The sequence below is a fragment of the Leucoraja erinacea genome, chromosome 25 (assembly GCF_028641065.1).
Source record: "Leucoraja erinacea ecotype New England chromosome 25, Leri_hhj_1, whole genome shotgun sequence".
Lineage (NCBI taxonomy): Eukaryota > Metazoa > Chordata > Chondrichthyes > Rajiformes > Rajidae > Leucoraja > Leucoraja erinaceus.
Window position 1 is genome coordinate 31,538,784 of NC_073401.1, and position 25,212 is coordinate 31,563,995.

Genomic DNA, 25,212 nt, shown 5'->3' on the forward strand with positions numbered 1-25,212 from the left:
ATCAGTGAATTGTCCCAAGACTGCAGATGTCTTGTCCTATCTGTGCAATGCTTTGCCAGCTGTAGAAACAAAGAACAGCAGATGCTGGTTAATACACAAAAGGACACAGAGTGCTGGAGTAACTCAGCAGGTCAGGCAGCATCTGTGGGGAACATGGATAGGTGACGTTTCACAGAGTGCTGGAGTAACTCAGTGGGTCAGGCAGCATCTGTGGAGAACATGGATAGGTGACGTTTCACAGAGTGCTGGAGTCACTCAGCGGGTCAGTGCTGGAGTAACTCAGCGGGGTCAGGCAGCATCTGTGGACAACATGGATAGGTGACGTTTCACAGAGTGCTAGAGTAACTCAGCGGGTCAGGCAGCATCTGTGGAGAACATGGATAGGTGACTGTTCTCCGACGATGCTGCTCCAGCACTTTGTGGCCTTTTTGATGTTTTTGTATATAACAGGCTTTAAACAGAAAACATATCCTTGTATAGGAATTGAAAGCAGGTTAGGTGAAGAGCTAAGTGTACAATAGCCTCACATGCTGAACCCTGGCAGTGAGCATCATTTATAACTTGTTACACGTAAAAAACAAGTCTTGTGGAAGTGTCTGGGATAGACAAAAGTGCTGGAGAAACTCAGCGGGTGCGGCAGCATCTATGGAGCGAAGGAAATGGACAACGTTTCGAGCCAAAACCCTTCTTCAGACAGCGATTCCCCCTTCCCTCCAACTCCACGACCACAAAATCCTTCGCTCCATAGATGCTGCCGCACCCGCTGAGTTTCTCCAGCATCTGCAGTTCCTTCTTAAACACTTGTGGAAGTGTCTGTTGCTTTTTACTTGTTCGGAGATCCTGTTGCCAGTAAATGAGCAAGGTATAACATACAAAACGGAGGTAGGTATTCTAAAAAAGATCAAATCATTTATTTATAAAAACTTTATACACATGAATGAATTTACACATGCACACACCCACAGCTGTAACCACAAATATATTAAAGGCCAATTTCTCTTCAGTAAGGATCGCACGTGAATACAGCAGTCATTTACAATACTTTACAGTGATTGATATCACAATCTGGAGCCTCATTTCACTGGAAGGACATTTTACAAAAAAAAGGCAATCTGTAAATAATGTATAGAAACAGTAAAAATAATTTACAAATGATCCAAAGTACAAAAAGAGGAACATTGGTTAAATGCTATTGTACTAAAGTAAGATTATGCACCAAATGGGTTTTTGGGTGTTGAGTTGGACTCTTCCTCCAGCTGGTAGTGTGTAAGAGACCGCTGCTGTCAGTCTCTGAACACACAGCCCAGCCAGCACAAAAAGAGTGTTTTTTGCACTTAAGTCAACCCATCAGGGGAGGGACAGGTACAGAGTGCAAGCCCCTGCACGGAGCCATCCATCGACACAGTAAAGGTACATTTTATTTAGCACGAGTCGTTCACCTGCTTTTTTTTGTTGTTGCACAGTTTGCATGCCATTACTTGTCAAGAACATATACCAATTTTAACCAGTTTCTGACATAAAAACCGATATAAAATATACGTTTGTGATGGGAAAACATGCACATGGTGAAGCTAGCGTGGGATGAATTGTAACAAAGGGGAGGGGGGGTTTTGCTCTGTCGATGAGCGCTTTATGTCACTGAGACGATGTGGAATGAACAGGCACAGTCATTTTGTGGGGGACGGGCAACATTGGACACTGACTTAGGGAGGAAACACAAGACGTCACAGGTTCCGACTAATGGCTTTTTGGTGAAGAGTGCTGTGATGAACACAAATACCACATACAAGGTGTACATTCTCCAACACTGAGTGATGTGTGAAAGAAAGGATTGCTGTGCATCTCTAAGGCAAAACTGTCAAAGGGTGAATATTACACAGAGTGTGGAAGTGCGTGGTAATTCAGAACACAAGAATCACTTCACTCCGCCAAGCTTCCTCAGCAGTTTCTTGCCTTTTGATAATAGTCCCTTTTTCTTTTTTGAAGCCATAGTCATGTCTCTGGTCCACACTGGGCTGTTTGGCCCATCTATGACAGCAGATCCAGTATGATGGGGTTGGATAGTTGGAGTCGCAACTCTCCTCTGCGTGTGTTCGCCGGGGACCTAGTGTGCACCATACGATTCCGTTAGTATAACTGTAAGTGGAGGAAGGGATTGCGCTAAAGGACAAAGGAAACCAGAAGCACCACATCAATTCTACAATGCACAAAGACTATCTGGTGACTGAGTTACAGCACTCTAGGGGCAGACACCTGAAGATACCATAGGCCAGCTTTGTCTAATGCATCTGATGGCTCAAACTCAACAGCGTCTACTTGTTTCAGCCTCACAAGGACAAACAGGCACAAAGTCCAGAAAGAAAAAATGTTCCCCAAAGTCTTCAAAAAGCTGCTTTAACCTGTTCAGTGCCTCCCGAGTATCCTCAGGTCATGGGCTGTAGTGAAGAAGAAACTTGGCAGTGAACAGGTTAAATTAAAAACCGTTCCAAATCAACCTAGTGTTTGGGTCAATGAGAGGTGTTTGATGATGAGTTGCCTCCAACCACAAGCGAATAAAGGTTAATGCCAGGATCTCCAGTAATTTGGTTCAAGACCACTTTTGGGGAAGTATGTTTTTCTTTCATAGTTGAGAGCGTCTCTGTCAGCTCCAGCTATCGGTATCTTCAGTTGTGCACTTACGTGAGCTTACAAGGCGTTTATTAAGATTTGAAATGAACACTCTTCTTCTGTTCCGGATGATGAGCAAAGGAAAAAAAACACAGAAAGTTTGCAATGACGATACGGAAATGGAAAAGGCGACACCCTAGTAAAGGTTGCTCCTCGTATTAACACCAGGGTCATCGTTCACCCCAGCCCAGGAGTGTGCCGCTACCTTTGTACATACGACCAGCACACACACAGCACCTTAGTAGCTGCGTTTTCCCCCCACTGGCAAATGCTTGCAATTGCTCTAGAGGCTTCGGCCAGTCTGATTTTTTGGGTAAATTAAGAAATGAGATGAACTTACAAAGCAAGAGGAATTCTCTTTGTCCAGTTCCCATTCTCTGATCTGGCGATAACCTCTTGGGAATGTTGAAATACATTTCACAGTAAACGCCATTCAACTCAGTGTTAGTGTCCCCACCCTGCTGGAACAGAGACCACACCCTGCTGGGACCCAGTCCTGCTGGAGCAGAGACCAGACCCTGCTGGGACCCAGTCCTGCTGGAGCAGAGACCACACCCTGCTGGGACCCAGTCCTGCTGGAGCAGAGACCACACCCTGCTGGGACCTGCTGTCCTGCTGGAGCAGAGACCACACCCTGCTGGGACCTGTCTCTCACATCCCCCCCTGCTCCCCCAATTGTTCACACCTTGACAACATCAGCCCCAGTCAACCCTGGGACAACATTCTGTCTCCCCACTCTCGGGCACTGAAGTTTTCCGCCTTCCAGCCCGGGTTTATCCGTGACTTACACCGATGATGAGTACAAGACAGGAGATAGTGCACACTCTACACAGACCCCACCTCCACATATATCTTATCCAACCCTCACCTGGGCCACATGATCTATCCTAAATCTTTTAGTTTTGGCCTCATCCTTTTAAACATTTATTCAACCTTCTCCAGCCCGTGTATTTATTGTGAGGTGAAGACAAATTGTTGCCAACGTGACCAATACGATCGACAACTGCGCTGCTTTCCAACTCCAGCCCCAAGCAATAAAGCTGTGTGTATAGTTGGTGACATCGCCTTGAGGCTTTAGTTTCGTGGTGTATCTGTGTTCCTTCACTTCTACACTTCTCACCAACAAACCTCACAAATAAGCAGCAACACAGTTGAAGAGAATGCAGACACAGGGTCCAGGTTTACTCAGGTTTGGGTTTGGAGCAATTGCACCTGGTTCTGAAGACGGAAATATCTTTCCATCCATGTGTGGGAGAGGTGGGTGCGTGTACTCAGCAGTCTCCTCCCAGCAGCATTGGACAAGCAAGGGCCCAGCCAGAGTGGGGAGACCAAAGGCTGATAAACCCGCAGCAGCTGGGAACCCTCATTGGCACTGGAGATTGTGGATGCATCTGCAGAATCTGAGGGGTAACATTTTCACACAGAGGGTGGTGGGTGTATGGAACGAGCTGCCGGAGGAGGTAGTTGAGGCTGGGATTATCCCAACATTTAAGAAACAGTTAAACAGGTACATGGATAGGACAGGTTTGGAGGGATATGGACCAAACATGGGCAGGTGGGACTAGTGTAGCTGGGACATGTTGGCCGGTATGGGCAGGTTGGGCTGAAGGGCCTGTTTCCACACTGTATCACTCTATGAATACCATGCATGGTGGAGGGGTCCCAGTGAGGGAAGAGGAGTACGTATGATCCTATTCCTCAGGAAAGGAGGAAGTGAGAACTAGGGACTAGTCCCACATTGGCCGGATAACTACAGGAGTGAAACTTGGAATTTACAACCAAAGATGGAAAAACAGATCCTCTGGGAAAGAATAATGGCACAAAACAGTCCGAGTGGATTTACAAAGGGAAGCCACGTTGACTAATCTGCGGAGTGAGTGCCGTGTGCCCTGCCAATAGGAACAGTCTCTACTCCAGTCTCATAATTTTATATCTACGATCTCAATAGTTAGACATTGTTGGTGATTATTTACGAGGTTCCTCAGTGATAATTGTCGGCACAGAGATACACATCAGATACACAACTAAAACCACAGGCAATGACACCAACTCTACATGGACATTCATTCTGTAAAGTTGTGACATAATGACCACACTTTTATATTCTGTGCCCACACCTATGAAGGCAGGCATGCCATCAGCCTTCTTCCCCACCCTGTCACACCTGTATCGGTATTTCAGGGAACTATGGACATGAATTCCAAGGTCCCTTTGTTCATCGACATTCCTCAGTGGCCTTCCCATATTTGACTTCCCAAAGTCCCTTTACTTTGCACAGAATCAAGGGATATGGGGCGAAGGCAGGAACGGGATACTGATTGTGGATGATCAGCCATGATCATATTGAATGGTGGTGCTGGCTCGAAGGGCCGAATGGCCTACTCCTGCACTCATTTTCTATGTCAAGGTTAGATTTTATCTGATCTCTATCCTAATATAATTTTAATGAATCTTCATCCCCACTATTCCACCAACCTTCATGTAATGCAGAAACTGACTAAACTCACACCTCCCACATTCACAACAAAGTCGTTGATATATGCTGCACACATCACGGGTCCCGGCACGGACCCTAGTACTGTTCCACCACCGCCCTCTGCCTCCTCTCACCAACACAACTTTGGAATCAATTCAGTGAAAAACAACATTTTAAATGCAGATGCTGGAAATCTGAAATAAAAACAGAAAAAGCTGGCAATACTCAGCAGGTAAGTCTGCATCTGCGGGAAGGGAAGCACGCCTCATGTTTCAGGTCAATGATCCTAGGTTAGGGCTGGGGAAGAGACAAGAGAAGCTGTTTTGCTGCAGAGAGCTGGTCGCTGGTCGGGTTGGTCCCCAGGGTCAGCATGGCTTTGTGTCTCACCAATATTATTGAGCTATTAGAATCGGTGACCATGACCAAGAAGATGAGTTGTGTTGTAGACATTGTCTACATGGACTTTAGCAAAGACTTTGACAAGGAACCACATAGTGAGCTAGTCTAGAGGTCAGATCATGAGATCCAGGACAAGTTAGCCAAGTCTAGACAAACTCAGCTTGAAGTCAGGAGACAGAGTGGAGGCCTGTGACCATGGTGTCAACAATGTGGGATCAGTGCTGGCTCTGGTGCTCTTTATACAGAATACAGTATGAATGTAGTTGGCACGGTTCATAAGTCTGCAGGTGACACTAATAGTGATAGGGGCAGAATTAGGCCATTCGGCCCGTCACGTCTGCTCCACAATTCAATCATGGCTGATCTAGCTCTCCCTCCTTAACCCCATTCTGCCTTTACCCCATAACCCCTGACACTGGCACTAACCTGTAAACGAGGTAATGTTGTGGACATACAAGAGAGCTCTATGGTTAAAACAACGTTTTGTTCAATGGCAAAGGAGTTTCATTCAGATAAATGTGAGATGTCTATGTTAAAACAGAGATGTTCTCTCGTTGGCAGTGATGTAGGAACAGACTATCCAGCCTCTCCCTATAACTCAAACCCTCCAGATCCACTAACAGCTACATAAATCTTTTTTGCATCCTTTCCAGTTTAATGACAGCCTTCCTATATCAAGACAACCAGAACTGTGCCCAGTACTCCAAGTGTAGCTGTACCAATGTCTTGTGCAGTTGTAACATGACATTCGAAATCCTACACTCAATACCCTGGCCATTGAAGGCAAGCACGTCAACAGCTGCCCCACCCTGCCCACCCATGTCGCTGCCTTCAACAAACCATGTACTCGAACCACTAGGTCTCAGTTCTACAACACTCCCCATTTACAGTACATCACCCTGGTCACTCCCTCCTCTCCCCTCTCCCATCAGACAAGAGGTACAGAAGTGTGAAAACGCACACCTTCAGATCCAAGGACAGTTTCTTCCCAGCTGTTATCAGGCAACTGAACTGTCCTCTCACCAATAAATAGATATATTTCATAAAATTAAGATTGACTGGGAAAGAGAACTCCAAATTTCTATAGAGAAATGGGAGAGGATTCTTCAAAGAGTTAATACTTCCTCAGTGTGTGCAAGACCCGCTTTGATACAATTCAAGGTGGTTCACAGAGTTCATATGTCAAAAAATAAGTTTGCTCGTTTTTATGGTCATATGAATCCTACCTGTGACAGATGTAATTCTGAAGTGGCCTCACTGACCCATATGTTTTGGTCCTGCCCACTTTTGGAAAAATATTGGAAATACATTTTTGATCCTATTTCTGTAGTTTTAGGCAACCTCACTCATCCTATTACTGCAATGTTTGGGCTCCCAATGTTAGATTCTATTCATTTGTCCCGCTCCGCCCATCGGAAGATCTATTTTATTTATATGGAAAGACTCCAACTACACTCCAGTGGTATTCTGACACGAGATCATGTTTACATTGAGAAATAATCAGGAGTGACATTGTTGAACCCTTGGTTAAATTTGATAAGACTTGGGGAAGATTTATTCAACATTTTCACACAACATAAATTGTCCCCTCTCCAACCGTTATAAAAATGTTTTACCTTTATACGGTGGAACGGACGACGACAAACAGGGACTTTAATTGTTGAAATTCTCAGATTATTTTGCTTTTTTTCTCTAGTTTAGGAGGTTTTGTTTTTTCCTTTTTTCTCTTTTTTTTCTTTTTATCTTTTTTTTAAAATATATATATATATTCGGTATGGACTAGAAGGGTCGAGATGGCCCGTTTCCGTGCTGTAATTGTTATATATGTTTTCTTTTAAACATTTAACTATATTTACATAGAGGCCGGGAGGTCTATATTCAATATGTATTTTGACACTGGACTGATATTTAGGTTAGACCTGTTATTAATGTAACCCTGATCCCTGTGTATCAATATCATTCTTATGTTTATCATTATTCTTTTTGTTTTGTTTCTGTATTTGTAAGAAAAAAAGCTAATAAAAAGATTTTAAAAGAAAGAAAGAGAGCTGTCCTGACTTCCCATCTACAGTAGGTAGACCAAAAATGCTGGAGAAACTCAGCGGGTGAGGCAGCATCTACGGAGCGAAGGAATAGGTGACGTTTCGGGTCTCGACCCGGAAGGGTCTCGACCCGAAACGTCACCTATTCCTTCACTCCATAGATGCTGCCTCACCCGTTGAGTTTCTCCAGCATTTTTGTCATCAGTCTGAAGAAGGGTCTCGACCCGAAACGTCACCTATTCCTTCACTCCATAGATGCTGCCTCACCCGCTGAGTTTCTCCAGCATTTTTGTCAAGAGCTTTCTTCAGACTGATGTGGGGGTGGGGCCGGAAGCGGCGGAGACAGTGGGCTGTGGGAGAGCTTGGAAGGGGAGGGGAAGGAGGGAGAAAGCAGGGACTACCTGAAATTGGAGAAGTTAATGTTCATACCGCTGGGGTGTAAACTACCCAAGCGAAATATGAGGTGCTGTTCCTTCAGTTTGCGGTGGTACTCACTCTGGCCATGGGGGAGGCCCAGGACAGAAAGGTCGGATTCGGAATGGGAGGGGGAGTTGAAGTGCATGGTATCTACGGTACTTCTTTCGAGACCTTCGGACTGTCTTTAATTAAATTTTACTGGACTTTATCTTGCAGTAAACGTTATTCCCTTAATCCTGTAACTGTACACTGTGGACGGCTCGATTGTAATCATGCGTCATCTATTTCCACTAACAAGAGCATGCAACAAAAATCTTTTCATTGTAGATGGCACACGTGACAATAATGAGCAAAACTGCCTGGTTTGTCCTCTCGACACATGTCTTGGCGCACCGGCCAAGAGCCACAGACTGTCCCGGACATAGATCAATGTCCACCTGTGGTCACTGCTTCCAGGGGAAAATGCACACATTTCAGGATGCATGCAGCACAGAACGCCACAGGAGATCCTTCTTCCCTGTGGCTATCAAAGTACAAATCCTGCCCCTTCTGTCGTGGGGTAGACAGACTCCCCACCCCAAATCCTTGCCACTCATCACTTTTCATGGATCTTGTGTTTGTTGAATGTTGGCCGATCAATTTCCCTCCTGGATAGACTTCTGATCACTGGAGATTTGGGGTGAATCGAGGGGGAATTGGGCAGTCCCCGGGGCAGCAGTGACCAGGGGAGAGGGCGATGCTTCTTGCTACATCTGCAACGTCCAGACAACAATGGTGACAGTGCCGGCTCCACCCAGCAAAGTTTAGAAGCAGAATCTCTTCCTGATCCACGGACACACGGTCTGTTATCAAACCCGCTGCCTGCAGGAGATTCCCCTCCACCTGACCCCCCACCCATCAGTGACCCTTCCCTCTGTCCATCTGTGACTCTCCCCTCTATACACCGGGCAAGAGGACTGGTCAGTGGGCATGGGGAGTAGACCTGACCGGTGTGGCCCACAGCACGGACGGGAGAGGGTCTCGGACCGTTGCTGCTCCAGGCCGCAACCCATCGGCATGGTCACTCATTCAGATGGGAACGGTTGGGGGCTGGAGGCGAGCTGGACACGTCACCACTGTCCCCGGCCCTGCTCCTTTTGTCATAGAGTGGAAACAGGCCCCTCTACCCTCACCGGCCAACATGTCCCACCTGCCCTGGTTGGTCAAACCCACCTCAAACCTGTCCTATCCATGTACCAGCCTGAACTACCTCCTCTGGCAGCTTGTTCCATACACCCACCGCCTTTGTGTGAAGACGTTACCCCTCAAGATTCCTATTAAATCTTTTCCCCTTCACCTTGAACCCATGTCCTGCCCTTTGGCCTGGCATCGCAACCTCCCTAGTGCCGGCCTGGTCAAAGCCATGGACAACTGGTACAAGGCCAACGATGAGAGAATGGCTCTCCGACGCTCTCATTGGCAAGGATGTGGGCACCAGGACAGAGGGTGGTGGGTGCCTGGAACGCGCTGCCAGGGGTGGGGGTGGAGGCAGATACGGTAGTGGTGTCTGAGAGGCTTTTAGACAGGCACATGGATATGCAGGGAATGGAGGGATACAGATCACATGCAGGCAGAGGGGATTAGTTTAACTTGGCATCATGTCCAGCACGGACATTGTGGGCCGAAGGGCCTGTTCTACCTGCTATGAAGTCTGTGAAGCAGGGGCAGGGATTACAGTGCAACAAATCACACAGGAACTGACCGGGAGGAGCAATGTGTAAGCAGTGGGCCGCTGTCAATGTGGACCAGACAAGAGAACAGAAATCCCAGAGGACTGTGGAATGAAGCAAAGCTGGATGAGAGGGTGAGGGGTCAGAGGAAGGGAATACTTGCCCGCTGGCCTTTGCCCTGTGCCAGTATCTCGGGGCTAAACCTGGACGGGGCGTCGGACAGGTAGACCTCTACATCGTCAGGCACTTCTTCCAGGAAGTTGGAGGGGACCAGGCCCCTGTGGCCATTCATTTCCCCCTGCAGTTAATGGCACAAACACACAGTGTTAGCACGAGGGCCGTTCTGCCCACACGGCCTGTGCTAGCCCAAAGAGAGATCACCAGAGGCACTGCCCTTCCTCCCTCCTCCATCCCACCATCCATCCATGCCCTCCCCTCTCCCGCCCCTCCCCCCTAACTCCTCTCCCTCCCACACGACCTCCTCAAAACTGCCTCGAGTTTCACTTGCATCGTGTACGCACACAAACAAACGCTTTTTCCTGTAGCTCAGTACACGTGACAATAATAAACATGAAAGCTACAACTAGAGGGCGTTGGACTGAGGTGAGAGCGGGGAGAGTTATGAGCAAGAACGTGCCGTACTTAATCAGGGTAGGCAGTGGCTTTTAAAAATCTTGGAAACCGCGCATGCGCAGATTATTCTCTCGACTTTTATCAAGTAATTTGTCTTCAATTGGTCCTATCTCTTAATAAAGTATTTACAAACATACAGCTCAAAGAAATGTACTTCCCATATTATTTGTACACAAAACCCATTCTCCTCTCATTGTTTGCAGCAAAAATATCCATAACTTTGTCATAGAAATTAGCAGTGGGACTTTGTTCCATCTGAGTAAATTTTTCCTTCTCGATAGAAATGAAAGGAATTGGTCTCCAAATCTGAGGAAGGATAGAGGGAGTGCAGAGAAGCACCAGTGATGAATGTCAGGACTGTTTCATGAAGAAAGACTGGATGTTCTTTATACCTCTAGAATTTAGAGATTGAGAGGGGATCTTTAGAAACTTACAAAATGATCTCACAACAGAAAAGATTGTTTCCCGTGTTAGGGAAGCAGGAATTGTCACAGCTTAAGGATAAGGGGGGGAAATCATTGAGATGAGAAGAACTTTTTTTCACACAGAGAGTGGTGAATCTCTGGAACTCTGTTGTCAATTTAAGAGGCTTGAAGTATGTGTCTAAGGGGATCAGGGGGCATGGAGAGAAGGCAGGTACGGGATACTGAGTTGGATGATCAGCCATGATCATATTGAATGGCGGTGCAGGCTCGAAGGGCCGAATGGCCTACTCCTGCACCTAATTTCTATGTTTCTATGTTTCTAAGTGATGAAAGCCTTTCATTGGATGGTCTATCCCTGGTGAGGCTTTTCAATGATCTCACAACAGAAACTGTTGTAGCAGGAATTGTTCAAATTCATTGTCACAACTTCATGGCCGTCTTGGTCAAGAGGCTTGAAGTATTGTCGACGACACGTGAGTAGCACATACGTCCACGTTTTAAATGTACTGCGGATGAAAGGCACCGGAGAAATTGCCTTGATCTCTTGGGGAAGCGTAATTCTCCCGTGCCTTTACTATTTATGACCATTTTATATATGTTTTATATATGTTTTATATATACAAACTAATGACCATTTTATAATGTTAGTCAGGGTGGGCGCTGCCTACCTTTCCTACCCTGATGGCACATGCCTGGTTAAAAGGGACCTGAGGGGCAACGTTTTCATTCAGAGGGTAGTCCACATCTGGAATAAGTTGCCACAGGAAGCTATCGAAGACATTTGAACAGATAGTGGGTAGGAAGAGTAGCAAATGGGATGATCCCAGCATGCCACTTGGCCAGCACTGACACGATGGGCCAAAGGGCCTGTTTCCATGCTGTAGGGCTCTGTGCCCTCTCTACAGGGGGCAGCGGGTAGAGCTGCTGCCTCACAGCGCCAGAGACCCGGGTTCCATCCTGACTACAGGTGCTGTCTGTACGGAGTTTGCATGTTCTCCCCGTGACCTGCGTGGGTTTTACCCGGGTGCTCCGGTTTCCTCCCACATTCCAAAGACCCGAATGTGCGGGTTTGTAGGCTAATTGGCTCAGTAAATGTAAAACTTGTCCCCAGTGTGTGTAGGATAGTGTTGGTGTGCAGGGATCGCTGGTCGGCGCGGACTCGATGGGCTGAAGGGCCTGTTTCCGCGCTGGATCTCTAAACTACAATAAAGGTTTGGGCGCGGAGGAGAGACACGTACGTAATAGAATCCATCCTCGTCCAGTTCCCCCCACACGCTGACGATGTCTCCAGCGCAGAAGGTCAACTCCGCCTGGAACAGAGGCACAGGGGGCAAGCGAGCGGTCAGCTGAGTGGCCGCGGGGGGCAAGGTGACCTATGGTCTGGGGTGGGGTTGAGGTAGGTGAGGAGGTTGAGGGGGGGGGGGGGGGGGGGGAGTGATCTGGGCTGGGGGTTACTCTGGCGGTGAGGAGCGGTGAAGGGGACGGGGCGCTGGCATTGGAAGAGGCCGTTCGGCCACAGAGGGCTAGCAGCGGCCCGGGGAACGGTGAGGATATGGGTGGGCACGGACCCTGTGTGTGGGGCCGGGAGTCGTGGGGGCTGGGGTGGATAATAGACCCCCCAGGGTGGGGCTAGGGACAACAACAGGAGGGGGGTTGGTTTCAGGGACAGAGGGGGTCGATGGGTTTGGGGGGGGATGGGGTTTTTGGGGGGGGGGGCTAGGGAGTTAAGGGGGGTTTAAGACGGCGACACTGGCCCCCACCTCCACGTCCACGTTGGGGGAGCTCTCCCGCGGGGTCGTAGTCGTACAGAGCCACCATCCTCCGTGACAACATGGGCAGCGGGCGGCCTGTGCGTCGGTTCCTCTCTGTGTGGGGGGGGGGGAGAGAGAGTGAGCCTCACACACACACGCAGCTGCCCCCCCCCCCCCCACCCACACCTCCCTCCTCTCTAACCCCCCCCCCCCCCAACTCCACCCCCCACTTCCACCCCCCCCCCCCTCTATACCCCCGGCTCCCCCTCCCCCCCACACCCCCCGGGACAACTCCGCCCAATCCCAGGGTTCCCGGGGGGGGGGGAGCGACGCTCAGAAATAATGTCGGCTGAAGCAGCGAGAACACAGAAACGTTGGGGGGGGGGGGGGGGGGGGGGGGTGGGGGGGTCAGATTCCCCCCCTCGGGGCCCTCAGACCCAACGCACACACACGGGCACACGCACAAACACAGGCACACGCACGCACACGCACACACACACGCACACGCACACGCACGGGCACACGCACAAACACGGGCACACGCACATACACACGCACATACACACACGCACAAACACACGCACATACGCGGGCACACACACACACACGCGTGTCCACAAACCCCGGCAAGCACGCTCACCCTGACACATATACACTCACCCCCACACACCTGCCCCCTCGCAACACACAATCCACACTGCAATGAAAGGAACTGCAGATGCTGGTTTACATTTTTTTTTAAACAGAGTGCTGGAATAACTCAGCGGGACAGGCAGCATCTGTGGAGAGAAGGAATGGGTGACGTTTCGGGTCAGGACCCTTCTTCAGACTGAGAGTCAGGGGAGAGGGAAGCAGAGATAAGGAAGTGTAACCTGCCTGCCTGCCTGCCAGCATTCTGGCAGGCAGGTTTGCCACTGTTACACGGGTGGTTTTAAACTTAATAAAGGGGGTGGGATAGTCGAGGATGGAGTTAAAGGGAAAGGGTTTCTTAAATGTGTGAGCGTAGAGACAGAGGGGTGTAAAATGAGGGTAGAAGCAATAGGTAGCAAGGTGAAAAGTAAAAGTGGCAGGCCGGCAAATTCAGGGCAAAAATCAAAAAGGGTCACTTTTCAACATAATTGTATAAGGGGTAAGAGCGTTGTAAAAACAAGCCTGAAGGCTTTGTGTCTCAATACAAGGAGCATTCGTAATAAGGTGGATGAGTTGAATGTGCATAGTTATTAATGACTATGATATAGTTGGGATCACGGAGACATGGCTCCAGGGTGACCAAGGCTGGGAGCTGAACATCCAGGGATATTCAATATTCAGGAGGGATAGACAAAAAGGGAAAGGAGGTGGGGTAGCATTACTGATTAGAGAGGGGATTCATGCAATGGAAAGGAAGGACATTAGTTTGGAGGATGTGGAATTGATATGGGTAGAGCTGCGAAACACTAAGGGGCAGAAAACGCTAGTGGGAGTTGTGTACAGGCCACCTAATAGTAGTAGTGGAGTTGGGGATGGCATCAAACAGGAAATTAGAAATGCGTGCAACAAAGGTAAAACAGTTATAATGGGTGACTTCAATCTACATAGAGATTGGGTGAATCAAATTGGCAGGGGTGCTGAGGAAGAGGATTTCTTGGAATGTATGCAGGATAGTTTTCTAAACCAACATGTAGAGGAACCAACGAGAGAGCAGGCTATTTTAGACTGGGTATTGAGTAATGAGGAAGGGTAGTTAGCAGTCTTGTTGTGCGTGGCCCCTTGGGCAAGAGTGACCATAATATGGTTGAGTTCTTCATTAGGATGGAGAGTGACATTGTTAATTCAGAAACAGTGGTTCTGAACTTAAAGAAAGGTAACTTTGAGGGTATGAGACGTGAATTGGCCAAGATAGACTGGCAATTGATTCTTAAAAGGGTTGACGGTGGATATGCAATGGAAGGCATTTAAAGACTGCATGGATGAACTACAACAATTGTTCATCCCAGTTTGGCAAAAGAATAAATCAGGGAAGGTAGTGCATCCGTGGATAACAAGGGAAATCAGGGATAGTATCAAAACAAAAGATGAAGCATACAAATTAGCCAGAAAAAGCAGCCTACCAGAGGACTGGGAGGAATTCAGAGACCAGCAGAGGAGGACAAAGGGCTTAATTAGGAAAGGGAAAATAGATTATGAAAGAAAACTGGCAGGGAACATAAGAACTGACTGCATACGATTTTATAGATATGTGAAAAGAAAGAGATTAGTTAAAACAAATGTAGGTCCCTTGCAGTCAGAAACTGGTGAATTGATCATGGGGAACAAGGACATGGCAGTCCAACTGAATAACTACTTTGGTTCTGTCTTCACTAAGGAAGACATAAATAATCTGCCGGAAATAGCAGGGGACCGCGGGTCAAATGAGATGGAGGAACTGAGTGAAATTCAGGTTAGTCGGGAAGTGGTGTTAGGTAAATTGATTGGATTAAAGGCAGATAAATCCCCAGGGCCAGATAGGCTGCATCTCAGAGTACTTAAGGAAGTAGCCCCAGAAATAGTGGATGCATTAGTGATAATTTTTCAAAACTATTTAGATTCTGGAGTAGTTCCTGAGGATTGGAGGGTAGATAATGTAACCCCAGTTTTTAAAAAGGGAGGGAGAGAGAAAACGGGGAATTACAGACCAGTTAGTCTAACATCGGTAGTGGGGAAACTGCTAGAGTCAGTTATCAAAGATGGGATAGCAGCACATTTGGAAAGTGGTGAAATCATTGGACAAAGTCAGCGTGGATTTATGAAAGGTAAATCATGTCTGACGAATCTTATAGAATTTATCGAGGATGTAACTAGTAGAGTGGATAAGGGAGAACCAGTGGATGTGTTATATCTGGACTTTCAGAAGGCTTTCGACAAGGTCCCACATAAGTGATTAGTATACAAACTTAAAGCACACGGTATTGGGGGTTCAGTATTGATGTGGATAGAGAACTGGCTGGCACACAGGAAGCAAAGAGTAGGAGTAGGGTCCTTTTCACAATGGCAGGCAGTGACTAGTGGGGTACCGCAAGGCTCAGTTCTGGGACCCCAGCTATTTATAATATATATTAATGATTTGGACGAGGGAATTGAATGCAACATCTCCAAGTTTGCGGATGACACGAAGCTGGGGGGCAGTGTTAGCTGTGAGGAGGATGCTAGGAGGCTGCAAGGTGAATTGGATAGGCTGGGTGAGTGGGCAAATGCATGGCAGATGCCGTATAATGTGGATAAATGTGAGGTAATCCACTTTGGTGGCAAAAACAAGAAAGTAGACTATTATCTGAATGGTGGCCGATTAGGAAAAGGGGAGATGCAATGAGACCTGGGTGTCATGGTACACCAGTCATTGAAGGTAGGCATGCAGGTGCAGCAGGCAGTGAAGAAAGCGAATGGTATTGAGCATTCATAGCAAAAGGATTTGAGTATAGGAGCAGGGAGGTTCTACTGCAGTTGTACAGGGTCTTGGTGAGACCACACCTGTAGTATTGCGTACAGTTTTGGTCTCCTAATCTGAGGAAATACATTCTTGCCATAGAGGGAGTACAGAGAAGGTTCACCAGACTGATTCCTGGGATGTCAGGACTTTCATATGAAGAAAGACTGGATAGACTTGGTTTATACTCTCTAGAATTTAGAAGATTGAGGGGGGATCTTATAGAAACTTACAAAATTCTTAAGGGGTTGGACAGGCTAGATGCAGGAAGATTGTTCCCGATGTTGGGGAAGTCCAGAACAAGGGGTCACAATTTAAGGATAAGGGGGAAATCTTTTAGGACCGAGATGAGAAAAACATTTTGTCACACAGAGAGTGGTGAATCTGTGGAATTCTCTGCCACAGAAGGTAGTTGAGGCCAGTTCATTGGCTATATTTAAGAGGGAATTAGATGTGGCCCTTGTGGCTAAAGGGATCAGGGGGTATGGAGAGAAGGCAGGTACAGGATACTGAGTTGGATGATCAGCCATGATCATATTGAATGGCGGTGCAGGCTCGAAGGGCCGAATGGCCTACTCCTGCACCTATTTTCTATGTTTCTATGTCGAGACATCAAAGGAGATGGAGATCAATGGAATGGTAGTTGTTGGATGGGAGAAGTTGACAACAAAGCAAACAGATAAAATGTAGTCAGAGACAGTCAGACTGGTGGGAGAACTGGGAAGGGGGAGGGGATGGAGAGTGAGGGAAAGCAAGGGCTACTTGAAGTTAGAGAAGTCAATGTTCAAACCGCTGGGGTGTAAGCTGCCCAAGCAAAATATGAGGTGCTGTTCCTCCAATTTGCGTTGGATCTCATTCTGACCATGGAGGAGGTCCAGGACAGAACGGTCAGTGTGGGAATGGGAGGGGGAGATCAGGTAGGTTTAAGGTGGACACAGCGAAACGATCGCCGAGCCTGCGCTTAGTCTCGCCGTTGTACAGAAGTCTGCACCTGGAACAGCGGATACAGTAGATGAGGCCCAAGGAATTCCACAGAGACCGTTCCCTCCACAACTCCCTGGTCAACTCGTCCCTTCCCATCCAAACCACTCCCTCCCCAGGTACTTTCCCCTGCAACCGCAGCAGATGCAACACCTGTCCTTTACCTCCCTCCCCCCCTCGACTGTCCAAGGATTGTGTCTGACCCTTGTGTCAAGCAGCATCTGCAGTTGCTTCACTCACCCACCCACACACTCACTCACCCACTCACTCGACAGCACAAGTGATAGGTAACATGTTTAGTTGAGACAGACCTCGTTTGGATTTTCGGGACCTGCGGTTACTGGAGCCGGGACTGTCGGCTTTGGCTTCAGCATCAGACAGAAACAAAAGAAGAGAGAGGTGAAACAAAGCCCGACCCGGGGAGGGAGAGAGAGGCGGAGAGGGGGGGAGAGAGAGGCGGAGAGGGGGGGGGAGAGAGGGGAGAGAGGGAGAGGGAGGGAGAGGGGGGGGAGAGGGAGGGGAGAGTGGGGGGTCAGGGAGAGATGGGGGGAGAGAGGGAGGGAGGGGACAGATTCTGTCACACTTTGTGAACCCGCCCCCGGACCCGTGAAGGAGCAGCAGCTGCGGCCACAAGGACACGGTGGGTCAGGCAGCGTCTGTGGGGAACGTGGACAGGTGACGGACACCAGGTCAGGAGCTGCTGGTGCCCGAGGTCGCGCCCCCCCCCCATCATCTCTCCCCCCCCCCCCCCCCCCATCTCCCCCCCCCCCCACCCCCCCTGTCCCCCCCCCCCCCCCCCCCCCCCCCCCCCCCCCCCCCATGTCCCCCCCCCACCCCCCCCCCCCCCCCCCCCCCCCCCCCCCCCCATGCCCCACCCCCCCCCACACCCCCCCCCCCCCCCCCCCCCCCCCCCCCCCCCCCCCCCCCCAACCCCCCCCACCACCATCCCATCCCGGCGTACCGATCCTCTGCACGGGGGTGTTGAGCGGCAGGAAGCCGGCGTCCAGTAGCCGCTCCAACTCGTCTCCGCCCGCCTCGATCTCCGACACCATGTTACAGGGGATGAGACCGGCGCGGCCCGCACTCTCTCCGTGATAGAAACCATCCGCGTCCTTGCAGCCGTGGACCTGCCCACACACACACACACGGGGGGGGGGGTTATTGCCGTCCTGAACAAACCCCGCACTGACCCGGCCCGACCCGGACCCTCTCGCTCATGGAATCCCTGCGCCCCTGTACCTCCTGTACCCACTGTACCCCACTACCCCCTGCACACCCTCCTTTACCCCCCTGAACTAGCAATGTTACAAAATTTTGAGATTTAAAAAATCAAGTCTGCAATTTATCCCATCAGATAAAGCATAACAATAAGTTTAATTTGACACCAAATTCACTTTCATATCTCAAGTATTAAAAAAGTTATGACCATTTTCATACTCGGAAATTAGCATCTTGTTCCCTATTGATTTTCAATGGACATTACAAAAAAGCTGTGATCTTGGATAGTCAAACGCCCATTTCTTAAGGAAAGATTAACATTTTTAAATAGCCTAAGTGTCCAAAGATTATTCACAAATAATTCACAATATAACATGATTTTTATATCTAATTTACATTAATTTATAGGCCAAATGGAAGGAATTTAGTGTTCAATTGCTGTAAATAAATGCCCATTTAAATCGGCTTTCTAGTGGGTTCATGTGGAACGCGCCGGTTTAGAACGTTGACATAGCGCTGGATTAGTGCCCTCAAATGCCGAGAAAAATACTGCGGGATATAAAAAGCCCAAAATGAACTACTCGCTATAGATAACTTGATATATAGGGTTATATATATGCCCCATTTAATGTAAAAATAAGGTACATACCTTTAATTGTTTGCTTTATAAAACCCTGGGGCTGCGAGATGTTGCGGAATCAGAGAGTAATTTTAAACTATTATAACTATATTATCGAGGCCTATAAAACTAATAATACCTTTTGCGACCGGGTCTTGCAGCGATTTTTCGTTAATGATTTACTAGGCTGAACATCTGCGATTAGTACAGCCTAGTAAAAATCGCGTTTTAAACCCGCCCCCTCCAAACAGCGCCAAAATCGCCGACATGGCTGAGGGCAGATTCCCAATGACGATTCAGGTAGGTTTTGTAACATACCTACCTGAACCCCCTATACCCTGTGGTCCCCCCAGTACCCCACACTGTACCCCTCTGTACCCCCTGTACCCCACTAACCCATGTACCCCCTGTACCCCGCTACCTGGATGATTTGTCCCTCCTGGAAGGGCAGCTCCTCCACGGCAGCGTCAGGATTGGGCGACATCGACAGCGGGTCGTAGTCAAACAGCGCCACGAACACGCGTCCCGGCGACTCATCCGCGCCCGACTCCGCATCGCAGTCCTCGTACACGTCCGGTCCACGCCGATCCCTCACGCCTGGGCGCTCTGTACAGCGGGGGGGGCGGGCTCGGTGTGAGAGGCAGGGCAGCCCGGCTCAGACCCACAGCCCCCACCATACCCTTCCCCCACCCATCCCACCCACCCATCCCCAGCCCCCCCCCCTCCCCAGACCCCCCGAACCCCTCCCCTCCTCCTCCCCCTCCCCACCCTAGACCCACCACATCGCCCACCCACCCCTCCCCCAGCCCCCACCCCCCTACCCCTCCCATCCCTTGACCCTCCCCGACCCTGGCCCCACCCTCCCCACCCCGCCCCCAGATCCACCCCCCACCCCCCCCCCAGCCCCCCTACCCCCCCCACCCCTCACCCCTCCCCTCCCCACCCTTGACCCACCCCTCCCCACCCACCCCCACCCCCACCCCCCAGATCCACACCCCCCGCTCCCCCCCCTCTCCGCTCCCCACCGTATCGGCCGTTGGGCGGCGCGCTGCGTTGCTGTGGCCACTTCCTCCTCCCGGTGACGTGCCGGTAGTAAGCGTCGTCCCTGCCCGGTGATCCGGTGCCTTCACTCTCCGAGTGTGAGCGGCCGCCCTCGCTGTTACTGTCCACTGTGATCTCTGGGGGGGGGGGGGGGGGTAGAGGTGACAGGTGATCATGTCGGCCAAACCCCCCCCCCCATCCACCCCCTCCCCCCCCATCCCTCCCTCCGTCCACCTTATACCGGGCCTCCCCTCTGCATCACCTATCCATCCTCCGGCTGCCTGACCCACTGATTTGCCGCACTCTGTGAAACGTCACCTATCCATGTTCTCCACAGATGCTGCCTGACCAGCACTGTCTGTGAAACGTCACCTATCCATGTTCTCCACAGATGCTGCTGACCCACTGAGTTACTCCGCGTCACCTATCCATGTGTTGACCCACTGAGTTACTCCAGCACTCTGTGAAACGTCACCTATCCATGTTCTCCACAGATGCTGCCTGACCCGCTGAGTTACTCCAGCACTCTGTGAAACGCACCATCTATGGAGCTAAGTTGCCTACCCGCAACGTTTCGGTGAAACGTCAAAAACCCTTCTGCCTGAAACTGATTACTGGCCTATCTGTGAAACGTCTATCCAGCTCCATAGATGCTGCCTGCACCCGCTGTGTTACTCCAGCACTCTGTGAAACGTCACCTATCCATGTTCTCCACAGAAGCTGCCTGACCCGCTGAGTTACTCCAGCACTCTGTATCTTTTTTGTAAACCGGCATCTGCAGTTCTATGCACCTTGTATCTTTAATGGCATATTGGCCTTCATTGCAAGAGGATTTGAGTTTAGGAGCAAAGAGGTCCTTCTGCAGTTGTACAGGGCCCTAGTGAGACCACACCTGGAGTATTGTGTGCAGTTTTGGTCTCCTAATTTGAGGAAGGACATTCTTGCTGTTGGGGGAGTGCAGCGTAGGTTCACCAGGTTAATCACCGGGATGGTGGGACTGACATATGATGAAATAATGGGTCGGCTAGGCTTGTACTCACTGGAATTTAGGTTTAGAGGGGATCTTATAGAAACATAAAATTCTTAAAGGATTGGACAGGCTAGATGCAGGAAACATGTTCCCCATGTTGGGGAGTCCAGAACCAGGGGTCACTTAAGAATAAGGGGCCGCCCATTTTGGACAGATCTTTAATGGCAGATCTTTTCGTTGTCTCTGTACTGTACACTGACAATGACAATTAAAATTGAATCTGAAATTGAATCTGAGATGAGGAAAAACTTTTTCACCCAGAGAGTTGTGAATCTGTGGAATTCTCTGCCACAGAAGGCAGTGGAGGCCGATTCACTGGATCTTTTCAAAAAGAGTTTGATTTAGTTCTGAGGTCTAATGGAATCCAGGGATATGGGGAGCAGGCAGGAACGGGGTACTGATTCTGGATGATCAGCCATGATCATATTGGATGGCGGTGCTGGCTGGAAGGGCCGAATGGCCGACTCCTGCACCTATTGTCTATGTTTCTATGTCTCAACTGTGCAACTGTCTGTTGATCCTCTGCCCACCTGTATCCACCCATCACTCGCCAGGTGTGTGTGTTAACCCCCCCCCCACAATCAGTCTGAAGAAGGGTCCCGACCCCACGCCTATCAGACACTGCCCAGCCCGACCCCTCTCCCTTCCCCCGACCTGCTGGTTAATCCCGCGATCAGTGTCTCCGCCACTCACCGATGGACGGCACTGTCATTGGCCTCGCCCGATGCCCCCCGCCGCCGTGGGAGGCCCTTCGGCCCGAGTGCTCCATCCTGTCCGGTCCGCGGCCTGAACCCGAACTGTAGCCCAACATCTAGAGAGAAACACGGAGGGGGTGAGTGGGGAGGGAGAGAGAGAGGGGGAAGGAGGAGGAGGGGTGGGTGGGTGAGAAGTGGGGAGGGGAGGGGGTGGGTGAGGATGGTGGAGGAGGAGGGGAAGAGTGAGGGGTGGGAGGTGGGTGGGTGAGGGGGGTGGGGGAGTGGGGGAGAAGTGTGAGGTGGAGTGGGTGAGGGGAGGAGGGGGAGGGGAGGCTGGGGAAGGGGTGGGTAGGTGAGCGGAGGTGAGGGAGTGTGGGGAGAAGTGTGGGGAGGAGGTGGGTGGAGTGGGTGAGGGGAGGAGGGGGTGGAGGGAGGCTGGGGAAGGGGTGGATGGAGTGGGGGAGGGGAGGCTGGGGTAGAAGGTTGGGGAAGGGTGGGTAGGTGAGCGGAGGCTGGGGTCCCGGCTGCACCTTGAGCGCGGGTGTGTGCGTTCCCGCTGAGCCTCCGCCGGCCGCCCGCGTCCAGCAACATCTCGGAGTGAAGTTCCTCCTCGTCTTCCTCCATGATGTCGCTCAGGTCCGACCCGCGGCTGCTCTCCGACTGGTAACTCTCCCCGTGAACCAACTGCTGCACACACCCGGGGGGAGAGAGGGTCACTGCATTGCTGTAGCGCCTGGGATGCCCCCGTCCCCACCCCACCCCAAACCCAGGGGAGGGTCCTCACTAACTACCCCCCACCCACTCCCTGTCCATGCTGCTCCAACATTCCTACAGCACGGAAACAGGCCCTTCGGCCCATCTTGTCCATGTTGACCAACATGACCCATCTACACTGGTCCCATCTAGTGTTATGCAATGAACCGGATTTGATAACCAGGTATGGGTTGGCGGGGACAGGTGTGTGTTGGTGGGGACAGGTGTGTGTTGGCCGGGACAGGTGTGTGTTGGCCAGGACAGGTGTGTGTTGGCCAGGACAGGTGTGTGGACAGGTGTGTGTTGGTGGGGACAGGTGTGTGTTGGTGAGGACAGGTGTGTGTTGGCCAGGACAGGTGTGTGTTGGTGGGGACAGGTGTGTGTTGGTGGGGACAGGACAGGTGTGTGTTGGTGGGGACAGGTGTGTGTTGGTGGGGACAGGTGTGGTTTGTGGAGACAGGTGTGTGTTGGTGGGGACAGGTGTGTGTTGGTGAGGACAGGTGTGTGTTGGTGAGGACAGGTGTGTGTTGGTGGGGACAGGTGTGTGTTGGTGGGGACAGGTGTGTGTTGGTGGGGACAGGTGTGTGTTGGTGGGGACAGGTGTGTGTTGGTGGGGACAGGTGTGTGTTGGCGAGGACAGGTGTGGGTTGGGGGACAGGTGTGTGTTGGTGAGGACAGGTGTGTGTTGGTGGGGACAGGTGTGTGTTGGTGGGGACAGGTGTGTGTTGGCGAGGACAGGTGTGTGTTGGCCAGGACAGGTGTGGGTTGGTGGGGACAGGTGTGGGTTGGCCAGGACAGGTGTGTGTTGGCCGGGACAGGTGTGGGTTGGCGAGGACAGGTGTGTGTTGGTGGGGACAGGTGTGTGTTGGTGGGGACAGGTGTACGTTGGCGGGGACAGGTGTGTGTTGGTGGGGACAGGTGTGTGTTGGCCAGGACAGGTGTGTGTTGGCCGGGACAGGTGTGTGTTGGCCAGGACAGGTGTGTGTTGGTGGGGACAGGTGTGGGTTGGCCAGGACAGGTGTGTGTTGGCGGGGACAGGTGTGTGCGAGACGTGTCAACGCTCACCTGTCGGCCCAGCTCCGAGCGCCGCAGGAAGTCGTCGACGGACGCACCTGGGCGTTTGTTCTGGGCATCGTAACCCTCCCCCTCTCCATCCTCCTCGTCAGAGTTCTCCTGCTGGAGAGTGCTGCTCCTTTTGGAGAATACACTTCTCCGCTCCGCCTGCTAGCGATGGGCAGAGTGGTCACACAGGGTGGGGTGGGGGGCAAGTCAGACAGAACAACTCAGCGGACCGAGCAGCCTCTGTGGAGGGCAATGGTGTGTGTGATGCTTGTCAGGGCATGGAGTGCGAGAATACGATGTCAAGTTAAACTCATCTCTTCTGCCTGCATGTGACCCATACAGGTCATTAGTGATAGGAGTAGAATTAGGCCATTCGGCCCATCAAGTCTACTCCACCATTCAATCATGGCTGATCTATCTCTCCCTCCTAACCCCATTCTCCTGCCTTCTCCCCATAACCCCCTGACACCTGCACTAATCAAGAATCTATCTATCTCTGCCTTAAAAATATCCACTGACTTGTGGCCTCCACAGCCGTCTGTGGCAAAGAATTCCACAGATTCACCACCCTCTGGCTAAAGAAATTCCTCCTCATCTCCTTCCTAAAGGAACATCCTTTAATTCTGAGGCTGTGCCCTCTAGTCCTAGACTCTCCCACTAGTGGAAACATCCTCTCCACATCCATTCTATCCAGGCCTTTCACTATTCTGTACGTTTCAATGAGGTCCCCCCCTCATTCTTCTAAACTCCAGCGAGTGCAGGCCCAGTGCCGACAAACGCTCATCATAGGTTAAACTACTGATTCCTGGGATCATTCTTGTCAACCTCCTCTGGACCCTCTCCAGAGCCGGCACATCCCTCTATCCCCCACATGTCCAGACGCCTATCCTCACCTCCACTTGTACTTGAGGATCCCTATTGTATCATCGAGTTCAAGTTCAAGTGAGTTTATTGTCATGTGTCCCTGTATAGGACAATGAAATTCTTGCTTTGCTTCAGCACACAGAACATAGTAGGCATTGACTACAAAACGGATCAGTGTGTCCATATACCATGATATAAATATATACACACATGAATAAATAAACTGATCAAGTGCAAATAGCAGATAATGGGTTATTAATGTTCAGAGTTTTGTCCGAGCCAGGTTTAATAGCCTGATGGCTGTGGGGAAGTAGCTATTCCTGAACCTGGTCGTTGCAGTCTTCAGGCTCCTGTACCTTCTACGTGAAGGTAGCAGGGAGATGAGTGTGTGGTCAGGATGGTGTGGGTCTTTGATAATACTTTGACGATACCGTGCTCCTTTATTGGACTTTACTTTGAACATATGTGGAGTATTGCGTACAGTTCTGGTCGCCCCATTCCAGGAAGGATGTGGAGGCTTTGGAGAGGGTGTATTAGAGGGTGCCTGGATAACAGGGTATTAGCTACAGGGGGTTGGACAGACTTGGAATGTTTTCCCCCGAGACAATGTTTGCAAAGAGTCCTGATAAAAATATTTTAAATGATCAGAGGTGTAGATAGGGTAGACAGTCAGAACCTTTCCCACAGAGTGGAAATGTCAATGACTAGAGGGCGTAGCTTTAAGGTGAGAGAGGCAAAGTTTACACCAGGGGGTGCCGCAGGATTGGCAGCCCCGCCAACAGTCTGTCTGTTTTTGCGTCTGTATTTTAATTTTTAGTGTGTGTTAAAAGTTTAAGTGAATGTTCTCCGGTTAGTTTTTTATGTGGGGGTCGGGGGGGACTTTTTTCCAGTCGCATCTCCGGTCAGTCTGCGGCCTACCATCCATGGGGCTGGAGGCCTCGTCAGACTGACCTTGGGCCCCACCGCGGGGCGCGGACTTTACATCGGG

At 50.4% G+C, this 25,212-nt stretch overlaps 1 protein-coding gene across 1 annotated transcript in view; it reads right to left on the bottom strand.

Annotated features, from left to right (window-relative positions):
- Nucleotides 1-887: 887 nt before the first annotated feature.
- Nucleotides 888-25,212, bottom strand: part of rimbp2b (RIMS binding protein 2b) — a 40,721-nt gene continuing 16,396 nt past the window's right edge. Inside the window, 13 exon segments of the mRNA XM_055655536.1 lie at nucleotides 888-2,104; nucleotides 9,874-10,008; nucleotides 12,007-12,078; nucleotides 12,529-12,561; nucleotides 12,563-12,633; nucleotides 17,254-17,307; nucleotides 17,904-18,069; nucleotides 19,201-19,385; nucleotides 19,805-19,957; nucleotides 21,544-21,661; nucleotides 22,076-22,079; nucleotides 22,081-22,232; nucleotides 23,364-23,522. Of these exon segments, the coding sequence (XP_055511511.1) occupies nucleotides 1,916-2,104; nucleotides 9,874-10,008; nucleotides 12,007-12,078; nucleotides 12,529-12,561; nucleotides 12,563-12,633; nucleotides 17,254-17,307; nucleotides 17,904-18,069; nucleotides 19,201-19,385; nucleotides 19,805-19,957; nucleotides 21,544-21,661; nucleotides 22,076-22,079; nucleotides 22,081-22,232; nucleotides 23,364-23,522 (1,491 nt within the window). The 3' untranslated portion in view covers nucleotides 888-1,915.